The 12,489-nt window shown below is 41.6% G+C and overlaps 1 protein-coding gene across 1 annotated transcript in view; it reads right to left on the reverse strand.

The window, feature by feature from the left end:
* The window catches only part of MAD1L1 (MAD1 mitotic arrest deficient like 1), a 393,552-nt gene that overhangs the window by 221,313 nt on the left and 159,750 nt on the right, over positions 1–12,489 (reverse strand). The window contains exon 12 of the mRNA XM_009286395.1: positions 2,904–3,044. Coding sequence (XP_009284670.1) covers positions 2,904–3,044 — 141 coding nt within the window. The remainder of the gene's footprint in view (positions 1–2,903; positions 3,045–12,489) is intronic.

Consider the following 12,489-nt stretch of genomic DNA (forward strand, 5'->3'; position numbering starts at 1 on the left):
GTCAGGGAGGGACATGGTGTATGGTGTGAATTTTAAGGTTTATGAACAAAGCTGAAACGTGGGAGCTACAAAATGTAATGCAAGAGGATGCATTTGCCTTAGACAGTACAAGGGCTTTTTTAAACTCAAGATGCTCCTGGACCACAGCAATACCTGCAGCCTTCTCAGCAGAGATGCACTGCACAGGGACTGTGCAAGGGCTGCTCCTGCAACAACCACACAGCGTTCCCAGTGCATGCTGAGCTGCCAGAAGCACTCCTCTGTGGGCATAACTGTGGTTACCTGCAGTGATATATCCTCTGTTAACTAGTCATCTTAATTGTTTTCCACTCTTTAACCAACTTAGCCTAGCAAAAAGTTACAGTATCAGCCTGGCCTTTTCAGCTCAGATCCATCGCTCTCTCTCTTTGCAGCCTCCCCAGACCTTACCTGGATCTCATCAGACTAGTTGTGCACGTTGTTGCTTTGCTGCCACGTGCATGATGCTCACAGACGGGCTCTTCTCATTCTTCTGTGCTACTCTACAAGCTAGTTGTGTACTGCCCTCCCAAGCCCATCCACACCAGGGGCTCCCAGGATGCCCCGACCCTTCTGCCATACTGACTTAAACGTGCTGAAGTTCCCTTTTTCCTTCCCTTCTCAGCCTTCCTCATCAGAGATTGTTTCTCCCACATCTCAAAAACAACTGAGGCTCCAAGGTGCCTCATTCCTGCCGTCTCCTCCGTTTGTGAGATGAGTCATGCAGGTGTCAACATTTCTAAAATTTGTACAGAGGCTCAACAGAGCTGGGAGGGTGCAGAGCATTATTTTAGAAGTTATTAATAGCTGCTATCGACCATCCACTAATTTTAATTTTCAGGCAGTTGATTTCAGCTGCTGCTCCTGATGATGAGGCACCAGGAGTCCTGTGTACCTCAATTTCCCTTTCCAGTTTTCAGATTTTTACTAGAACAAAAAACTTTCCCCAAAATTAGATGGGATTCAGCAGCCAACACTGCAGTCAGAAAGGCAAAAGGCAACAGTTCTTTGATCTACAGGCAGTTGATTACAGCTGCTGCTCCTGATGATGAGGCACCAGGAGTCCTGCCTGTACCTCAATTTCCCTTTCCAGTTTTCAGGTTTTTACTAGAACAAAAAACTTTCCCCCAAAATTTCAAAGTAGATGGGATTCAGCAGCCAACACTGCAGTCAGAAAGGCAAACACAATCAAGTGAAGCGTAAAATTTTACTTTACAAGGGAAATATCAGGTCTTTGAATCCTGCTTCTAGCAAAGTCTTTGAAAGGCTTAAAGGTTGACATCACACAAAATAAACCTCCAGAGAACACAGCTCCTTTCTGAAATTTTCCATGTAGCCCTTAATCCATATCCATGAAAACAAACTTAGAATTTGTTCCCTATAAATAATTAGAGGGGTGTAGCAATTGGTTCCCACAATTTTCCATGCTTTCACCTGAAGACGACAAGTCAGGTAATTTGCTATTGCCCAAAGACACCACGCACATTTGACCTGTGAAACAGTGAAACCGTTGGGGAAATCTCCCTCCAACAACCCAGAGCCACCGTTGGAAACAACTAAGAAAACAGGATAAAACAGCCACCTATCACTTTATGTCAGCATTGTCTAATCCTGCTCTGCCTGGTGGTAAGCAATATGGTGACCAAAAGACAACATAGAGAAACATTCTGAGACAGACAAATTCAGGCAAATTTCCATTTCATCTGATGTTACCAGCTAACTTCTCTATCAACTTGCGCAAAACTTCACAGAATTCCTTTTCTGAGAAACAGGGATGAAGTGGATCTATACCATGATACTGATCTATACCACACTATGCTGCTCTGCTTGCTAAGGCTTTAAAGGTCATTGGAGCCAGTATCACCTGACTTAAGTCCCCCCCACCTACCAACACAAGAAAAGAGCATTTTTAAGGATGCCAGAAGCAACAAAGAGGTTTGTGCACGGTGGGACAATCCACTCTATGGCTTGAACATGAACTCGAGGAGCATCAATTTCTACAAGTTTTACTCCATTTGAATTATGGCATCTATAAATCTACATGATGGTGGAACTAGGCATGAAGAAAGGAAAACTCACATACTTATGACTATTGTAAAGCCTATGTAATAAAACTGCCAAGCTTTAAGATCACAGACATATTCCAAATATTTCAACTCATGACCATAAAGCCCATTCCACTATGACAAAGTACAACAGAGAAGAGGGGAACTATTTGGCAAATGCATGTTAACATTTACCTTATTACAGTCACATTTCAGATTACAAATTTTCAAAAACAGAACTAAAAATAATATAAGAATTCCTTCAAGAAAGACTTCTATCTTTGGAAAGAATGTTTTTTCTTAGAGAAAGCCTAGTAAAAAGCATTTAATGAGTTACTGGTATTCTGGGGTTTTCAGGCCCAATGCCAAGAAGTGGAGACTTACCAGCAGACACATACTTTACTTCTTCAACCCTTAGAGTAAGCTCTTATAAACACACACTCACTCACACTGTGTACAGAAGAGCCTTACTACACATGTGATATAGTGAATCACTTTGACTAGACCACAGAGAAGACATCACACCTGCTACATTTCATTACCCCTTCACTTCCCTTTTATAAAACCCTTTAACCCGCAGGGACTAGTTGTCACACCAGCCATGCAGTACAGCTATACCTAACACAAAGCAGACTCATCACACGCAAAGATGATTATTCTTGGCTTCTGCCGGCTTTAGGTGCAGAATAATAACTTGTGGGTCTTATTGATCCTGGAATTTCAAAGTCTGAATTTTGCAAATCTGTCTTCTGTGAGAGCAGATCACATCACTAGGTTATTCAATCTTAAAGGTCTCAACTACTTCACCCCTGGGGTTAGAGCATGATGCTTCTTTATTACCTCCAGCTCGGTGTTATGAGCATGCAGCTTCTGCACCATCTCCTCGGCCTCACGCATACGCCGGTTCAGCTGGGGCGAGTGCTCCGAAGGGGTCAGCTCACTGTCGTACGACTCCAGAATTGCTCGCATCCCATCACGCTCCTGTCAGGAAGAACGGAAACCAACTTTAGGGAAAAAGCCCCTGACCTCACTCCGAGGAGAGGCTTCCCAGAATGATATTCTAAATTTTTGCCCGTTGTTCTTTTACACAGCAAAGAAACCCTCATGGATATACACTCACCGTCTTCATATTGGCATCAAGCCACAGATGAACACACAGTTCTAATAAAATAAATGTTGCTGCTCTGAAAACTGAAAAATTAGACAGTCTTGTGTACATAAAACCACATATCCCTTGTAGGAAAGCAACATGCATACACTCTAACAAGCAGATGGCAACTGAAAACAGAGCCTGCCTTCTTTTTGGAGACACTCTAATTCAACATGGCTGAATGGGTTTCTTCAGCAAAATATTTAGTGTAGTACTTGACATTTTTCCTGCCAAAGACTTCCAGCAATGAATGAACAGAATTGTCACAATAGAAATGAAACAGATTTGACAACGAACAAAGTGGCTGAGAGCAAATATCCTCTAAATGGTACGTGACTTATCACTTGTTAAACACTGCAATACTCAGTGTTTATAATAAATATTTTGTCAGAGGTTAATATCTCACAGACAATGTGTTTGGCTCACTTTGCTCTTTACTGGCAATTATAACCAAGCATTTGCAGAGAAAGGCAAAAAGAAGGATCCCTCTCCCCTCCTTGAGAGCATTCACACTTCCAAGTATAAAGCTTGGGCTGAAAGCTAAAGGTAAAACTTTGTGTGGGCCCCTGGTTGAAGTATTTCCTAATGCATTCCCAACTTCAGACAGCACCTAACACCTACCTCCAAGGCATTGATAGAGAAGAAGAATGGGGACACAAAGCTGAAAATTTCAAAAAGTCAGGTGTGTTTTAAGGAGATTACTGTTTACAGTGCAATATGTATACAGGGATTAGCCAGCTGATGACATGTTTTATCTTTTGACTGCACGGAAGAACCTTGATGTTTGTGAGGCTACACAACAGGGTCAAAGAAGCACAGGCCCCTGGCATAAATCCAAACAGCAAACACTCCGAGGAAATCTGACAGCGCTGCCTCCCTTTCACTGCTGAAGTTTGCTACCTTGCCCTGTTACAGAAATGCACAAGCGCTCTGGACAAACCAGTTCTCTCGTGTGAATTCCGCCATCACAAACATCCAAAATATTATTAAAAGATCACTCAGCTTTATAGCTGTGCAGTTCACATCCAAGAAGAGGCCACTGCCACAAACCGAACCTGGAACACTTCATAAACCCAGCTTGGCCATGCTGAAATACTTCGCTGGGATCCTGCTCTCTTGGGGAAATCAGGAATTGCCAGGGTAGGAAAAAAGTTCTTTTCCCCCACCCCTAAATGAAAAAGGCTGTATTTCAGATAGTGAAGGTGATGCTAACCGCTCAGCTGAGCAAGCCTGTATACAAAGGTTATCTCCTCCTTCAAAATCTAAAGGTCAAAGACTGAACGTGTATAGCAATGTGTCCCCAACGTGTATGCGTGGGGAAGGGAAGGAAGATCCAAATTCAAGGTGTGAAAATAAGACGAGGGGCACTGCCAGAGGTGCGGTGTGTGTTCAGAGCATGTCACAGATTGAAAGGTCAGCCAAGCTGGTTGGGTTGGTCAGCAGATAAAAGGACCCCAAGACCAAACGACAGCCTGAGGCTACAGGAACTGAGTTAATAAAATAATAAAGAAAAACAGGTTTTACTGGAAGCTATTACTAGCTCCTTGCTCAGGCCTGACTGAAGAGAAATATTTTTCTAAGGGAAGAACAGTTTTGCCATAGCTTAGAAAGAATTATTAATCTGACAGACATAGGAAAGAAAATACTTCCATGTTACTGCAGAAGAAGAAAACCCAAACCCAGCCACACCACACCTGCCTTGTAATGAACTTGTTTAACAGAAAGGCAGCAGTACAAGATTGCTCCATCCTCCTCCTCCCCCTCCAACGTACACACACGTCACCCACTCTGCCCTGTGCACTACCCATAAGGCAAACTGCTTTTGCTCAGGAGATGATTTTCATTCCCCATTTATTGCAGAATCATTGTCTAGAGCACAGAAGAGAACGTAATGACGGTGTTTAGTGAAGGTATTGGTTTGATCCTCGCATGTTGTTACAATTAGATCTGCAATTACAGCATCCTCTCTCTTTCTCTGTACTCCTAGCTGCTCCGCTATCCTAATTTTCTACTAAGCATCTTTCATCGATGTGATAATTTAACACTGCAATGTTCTCTCCATTACAGCAGGGCAGTCCCAAAATCCTTAGCATTTTTTCAACAGCAAACAGGATCCCTGGCAATTCCCATCACACTTGGCTTCCAATTAACTGCCGAATATTAGGTCATTCGAGTCATCCCCAGCAAGATCCTAGCAGTTCCCTGAGCTGTTCAGCTGCAAGGAGGACAAACTTCTGCTTTCGTGTTAGAATGGGAAAACTGCATGGGAGCAGGACATCCCTACAGGCTGTCTTTCCCCTAAAATCAACTACAGACCTTGCCCTTCAAAGCCTTTCTCTTGAAGGAAGAGTAAACTTCTCAAGAAAAAAACACACGCAGTAAACACAGCACAAGCTGTATTGGGAAAAAAGGTGCTGAAAAGCTGAAATAAAGGGCGGTACAATTAAACACTTGATCGTGGAGTTTTGTTCTCCTCTTTAATTATTTCTAAATATTAATACTGTAATGAAATCAATTCTCAGCTTCCAACAAGTGGTCCCCAGCTCCATTTTTTTAAATTTCTCCCCATCAAGAGCACTTACTGAAAGCTTTTCCCTCCCTCCTAAAGATCTTGTTAGTTTGGCAGGAAACAGAAGTTCTTGTTGAGAAGTCCTCTGTCTAAAACGATTCTCTAAAATGTAATCCTAATTTAGTAATTGCTGCAGTATCTCCTCATCCCACACGACAGGATATTCCCCAAGCCCCATCAAAAGCCTCCCCAGGGACTTTCAGATGCCCTTTCTAACCTTTTTCCAAAACCTCTGCTTTCCTGCTTTCTATCAGGAGAGCATTCATTAGAATTACTAAAAAGTGGTTCCTCTGGGAATTTCCAAAATTTACTCAGCACAGGGCACCTCTGCTAACTCACCATGGACCTTACGCTGGCACACTTCCAGGTGCTCTTTACCTTGACCAGTTTCAAATCAACGCCAGAACAGAAATGCAGCTTACTCTATAAACATGCCCTAAAAGCAGAATAATTGGGTTTGATGTTCATTATAAACGTAGGAAATTAATGCCCCACAGCAAACTCTGGTGCTGCAGCTTGCAGCTGCGTTGGAGGAGATGTAAGTTTGAAAAAGAGGAAGGGTAGTGATTTTTCCAACAGTTGAACAGTTTCCCTTCCTTCGGCCTGCAACAGCTAATTCACCAAAAGAATATGTCTCCTACTATTGCATACATAACTAAAAAGAAAACATGTTTTATAATCTTCACCACAAAGTAGAGCTAATCCCATGAAAATCTGCTACAGGATGGCACCTTTGCAAAATGCCACCCTTAAGATCAAGCTCCTCTCCAGTCCTCCCACCACCTCCTCTATTCCTTCTCTGTAAAGCCAAAATTCGACCCGGCTGGCAAGTAGCTCAAAGTTAAGGGAAAGTTTCTTTCCCCAGCATTCACACATCAGACGGCTACCAGAGCGGATTAGAAACATCAGTAATATTAGTGGGGTCCTCCAGGACTTTTGGGTTAATTTTAGGGAAAGACCTGAGAACTGTTCACATAAGCACCGTCATCATGATCCCCACCAACAGCCCCCACATCACTGGAGCGGTGCTGCTGCACAACTCCAAGGGCAGCCCACGGCTTCAAATATATGCATACTGAGGGGTATGAGAGTGACTCCCAGCTCTGTATTGGAAGTGACCGAGGAGTAAACTATAGCAAAAAAAAAAAAAAGCCATCTCACCTTATATACATACATACATATAAACTTGGGCCCTACTCCTGTTGATGCTCATTAGCCTCTCCTCAAACTTACATACACACAATTCACCACAGACTTTCTAATTAGTTGAAGAAAAGAAAAATCAATAAGAAAGAAATTAAAGTTACAAATCTAACTGAAGTCAGTCACACACCCAGGGAAAATTTGTTCCTGGGGTAAAGTTTATCTAGTGTCATAATTTTATTGAAATCCTATATCTTCCTATTGACTTTTATCGTTTCAAGCTGGATGCCAGAGTTATCATTATTAGAGTCTCAGTGTTGCTTGAAGGCCTGAGGTTTGGGGGTTTTTTTCCTTTTATAAACAAGCTGTAATTGTCTGGTTTATTGATCAATAAATCTTTCAACTGCCTCTCTTCACCCGGCTTCTATTCTGGTGAGTCTCCTGCACCATTCTCCGAAAGAAAATATAGGGTTGCTGTTTTTTAAAGAACAGATTGTTTTGTCATTAGCAATGAAAGAGCAGGAATTGTGCCGGTCAGTTCCGATAATGGCTTTTTAATGACAGATTCTAGTCACAGTAAAATCTGCTTTATTTCCACACGAGTGAACTTCAACTATTAATCCACAACCCAAATGCACAGCTCACTTGCTCTCTCACTTCTGCATGGGTTAGAGCCTGGCAGAGGAGACAGACTTTGTAAAGTGGAATCATAATGATATTTCCCACTCGGTGCTTTTTTGATGGTACAGAAATATTCCTGTTCCTAGTGTTAGATGAGCTTTTTTGTTTAATTAATGATAATTTTTGGAGAATGTTAATAGACTGCTTCATTATAGGAAATCAGTGGCATGATTTCCCCCTCCTCTTCCTCTCCAGTCTCCTAACTCCAAATTAGTCGTAATAAGAGAAAATTTTGAGACTGAAGAAAGAATATGGAGCTTCAACATCAAACAGATGCTATTTGCAATCAGGTATAATTTAGCTAACTGTTCCTTGTAAAAACACAAATAAAAGAGAAAGATGACTGCGTAACAGAGGTCTATGCTTTCTTGCTTTAAGCTATACAAATACATACACAGAAAGAGGGAGATGGTAACTGGGGCTTGACCAGATGTTTAACGTTAGTAAAATTAGCAGTGTGAGGTGTGGGAACATAAGCCAAAATATGGTCAGAAATAACTGAAAGAATACTTAAATTTATTAGATATAGCAGGATATATCTAAATATATAATAGATAAATATATCAGGACCTATTGACAAAATATATCCTTAACATACTTCAAAAATTAGTCACGGTAATCTTTGCTCCACGAGCAACTATCTTTGATGAACTCTCAAACGGCAGGACAGGCCCTAAAAATAGGGCAGAGGAACAGATCCAACCTTTTAAAAGCAGGATGGGTGAGGAGATACAGACTCTGTCAATCATAAATTACTTCAACATTTTTGTATCTCATAAAATACTTGAAGAAAACATTAACAATCAAATTGCAAGCAGCTAGAGAAGAATTAGGGACAAGAAACAATCAACTGAGCCTTAATATGAATAATAGCAAACCAGTCTAATTTCCTTCTTTGACAGTAACTTGTCTACTGAATAAAGGCAAACAATAAATGTGATAAATCTCAACTTCAGTGATGTGTTTATCAAAGAGGATGATTACAATTCAACATCTCTGTAATTTAGAGAAATGAATTTGTATCAAGGTGATGAAATTCATGAAAGCAAAGCGCAGAGCCCTGCATGTTGTGTAGTGACACAGACATCAGGTACCATTAATGGGCTGCAGTGTCAGTTGGCATCTACCCCTTCCCAAAGCCGTCTGTTTGCACGTACCTCACACAAAACACGTTCATCCTACTTCAAGCTCATCGGGATACAGGCAGCTGCCCTATACGCCATGGCAAACCATTAGCCGGGAAATGTGCACGGGGCTACTGACAATTAACAGGTTCTGCCCCAATCTGATGGCTGGAGGAATTGGTAAGGAATTGATACATTGTGAAGCCTTACTTTGTAATTACATTTCTCTCTTCAAAGACTATGTTCACATGCCATTGCCTTATGGAAAGGGGTGGGGGGGGAGGTGGGGGGGGAGTCAAAGCAAAGCAACAGCAAGACCCAAGAAACAGGGGCCTGAAGGCAGAGCTGTGGGGCTAAAGGCATATTTGGTCAGACTTTGCTATTACGGGAATGCATTTAAGGGAACTACATCCCCTCAGCTCCTGACCCTCTTGGACCACTGCTAACAAGAGCTAATCGAGTCTTCCAAAACAGACAAAAAACCCAAGAGTCCTATGCCAAACAGAACCAGTAAAAATTAAATCACCAGAAACTTTTCAAGTCCTCCTTGTCTACAAGCAACATCTACTATCACCAGAGGGCAAACTGTTCCCCCTTTCTCTTACCACCCTTAACTTTCGTACTAATCATCCTTAAACCAAAGTTTTCTATTCCGAAACCTCCAAATAGCTTCCTTCTCAGCTACAGCCATTTCCCAACATTTCTCTCTGTGGCTGACCTATTTTCACATTACTTTGCAAATTAGAACTGACTGCAGACACATATGTATATACACACCATTGACTTTCTACTCAAGACCTCAATTAAAACAGCATTTACAAAAAAGCCCGTTAACGCCATAAAAATAAAAATATCCAGCAGATTTCTCTACCCTTGCACTGACAAGAACATTAGAGAACGGTTTTTCAAAATATTCTTACCTCTCAGATGTGACTTTCTATGTATCAACCCTCTGCTTGCATTTTTGCCCCTCAAGCCAATATAAGGCTATTGCAGGAGTCTAAAGATGGATTTAACCTACAAAGAAGCCCTTCAGATGTATTGCGCCCTACAACCAAGGCTCCTCCAACAAAAATAAAATATTTATTCTTTATAAGTCCAAGTACCTCCACCCGTATCTAACCTGAATAGCTAGGAGAGAAGTCAGAAAGACTGGTGTACTCTGTAACCACAAGCACACAGCAAACCAGGAATTAAGCATCCCTCTCTCTCCCATCATCTCTCTACAACTGATGGTTTTCGTCACTTTTTCTGATACTCTCATAACGGAGCCATTTTCTTGCTAGGAATGGTACCGTATCATTAAGGTTGAACACCAACTTTCCACCCAAGGTTGGAAGTCTGGAGAAAGCAGCCACCAGGGGAAACTGCGGTGAGAAGACGACACAACTAGGCAGGGAGCCTGAGAAAGATGATCAAAGGCTAATTTTAGGTGCCAGAACAAGGCATTCAGAGACCTCTTAGCTTCCCAACCATCATTTCTTAAATTTTGGAGAGACTGTGCAATCTGACTGCTCTTTTGGCAAACATTCACCAGGCAGCTTTAAATGTACACCTACAAATACCTGTATCTTAAATGCTCTTATATTCCATAAATTTTTCTCCAGAATTATAGTTCTTCCTTTCTAGCTCTTGTCCCCCACCTCCAGCTGCACTTCTCTGCAGGGGACTCAGCTTGCCTTATATCCTGGCAATGGACCAGAGCAAATAAATCCACTGTAACTCTTTTAATGTGTCTCTGATAAATCCTCTGCTTACTATCTTCTGGAAAATTGTGCATGGTCTCCAAAAGCCTCATTTTGCTTATAGCACATACATATGCCAGCTGACAAGCAATCATACAACTGACACTGCAACAAACTAAATATTATCTGACTAAAATACCCCGGGGTCCTCTTGCTTCACAGTGAGTTTAACATGTTTAGTTATATTTCCTAACCTCCTGCTGCCGTGAAATAATTTTATGATTTTTCTCCATTTAACTCCCTTATACTGGAATGCTCACCACTGCCTATCTCTAGCAGAAACTTGTTTTTCTATCTCAGTTTATTTCCAGTGAGTTTAACATGTTTAGTTATATTTCCTAACCTCCTGCTGCCGTGAAATAATTTTATGATTTTTCTCCATTTAACTCCCTTCTACTGGAATGCTCACCACTGCCTATCTCTAGCAGAAACTTGTTTTTCTATCTCAGTGTATTTCTCATCTCTTCATTAAAAAAATCCTCCTCTTTCTACCATTTCTCTTAGCCCCGCTGCTCAAGCGGTGACAATCTTGCACCTATCTGACACCGTGCACACAGTTCACATTTGAAAAACAGCCATTTTTAAAAAAAAAAAAAAAATTAATACTATACCTTCTTCAACCTAGCCACCAGATAACCATCACTGGCAGAGGGAAGGCATACAACTGACAAGGAAATGTATTCATCCTTACTGGCAACAGAAAGCTAGTATTTTATTCATCTATTGCCCCCCCCCCCAAGCCTTATTCAGCCCTGAAAAGAAAGTTTTTGTGAGGGTGTATCAGATTCTTCTATTCTGCCAGCGTCAACAGCACATAAAAATTCAGCCCTATGCTCATTCCTTACCCTTGGATTTCTTTTTCCTCCTGCCTACTAAGTAACCCAGATATTGGCCTCTAAATATCTTAACAGCCATTTTCCTGCAGTTTTAACCACTCAAATATCATTAACTTGGGAGAAAAGTAAACCGAACTGTGCTCTAAGCTGGTGCAGTTATCCCTGCAAAAATAAAGGAGAAGGAATTGCACCACCATCTGGGACCTGTTCCTGGGGTATTCAGGCTAAAACTGAACTGAAGCAAGAGGGCGAATCTCTCGCATCAGATTTTTGACAGAAAAATCAGAGACCTGAGTTCATCTGATCAGCTCAACACAGCACATTCTATTGAACTTGAAAAGTAATTTCTTTGTCCCCTTACGATGTGTCAACAACTCTAGAAATGTGGCAGCTGTAGCTTTTTGAAAAAGGCAAAGGAAAAGGGCTTTTAGCTAATGCTTCAGAATATACATCACCTGACTGCTTTATTAGAAAATATTAATAATTTCCCATGTTTTACTTAATTCACAAATCATTCCCTCTACTACCTCCAGGGTATAAAAGGTCAGTGACTTCAATAAGACTTTCAGAAATTATACATCCAGTTATCTTCTAGGTCGCCCATAGCATATCTGTGTTGCCCTTAAAGAATTCTCATGGGCAGAGCGGACACAGCTCCTTGCCCTCACAACTCAGTGACACATCCTTAGGAAGAGGACACAGCACAGAGAAGACTGAAAAGTCTGGCTGTGTATCTGCTGCAACAGGACTGTCTCAGGCAAGCAAGTTAAGTAGCATGCCCCTTAACACACATGAAACCTACAGACACCCACAGCACCTACGCTACAAATCATCACATCATGACTGATCAAATTTGCAAGCTGTCCTGGTTCCAGCTGGGATAGAGTTAATTTCCTTCCTAGTAGCTGGTACAGTGCTGTGTTTTGGATTTAGGATGAGAACAATGTTGATAACACACCGATGTCTTAGTTGTTGCTGAGCAGTGCTTACACTAGTCAAGGACTTTTCAGCTTCCCATGCTCTACCGACTGAGAAGGCTGGGGGTGCACAAGAAGCTGGGAGGGGGCACAGCCAGGACAGCTGACCCCAACTGGCCAAAGGGACATTCCATATCATACAACATCATGCCCAGTATATAAACTGGGGGAAAGTTGGCCATATTATTATTTATTATTATT

The sequence above is a fragment of the Aptenodytes forsteri genome, unplaced genomic scaffold (genome assembly GCF_000699145.1).
Source record: "Aptenodytes forsteri isolate BGI_AS27 unplaced genomic scaffold, ASM69914v1 Scaffold55, whole genome shotgun sequence".
NCBI classification, from domain to species: Eukaryota; Metazoa; Chordata; class Aves; order Sphenisciformes; family Spheniscidae; genus Aptenodytes; species Aptenodytes forsteri.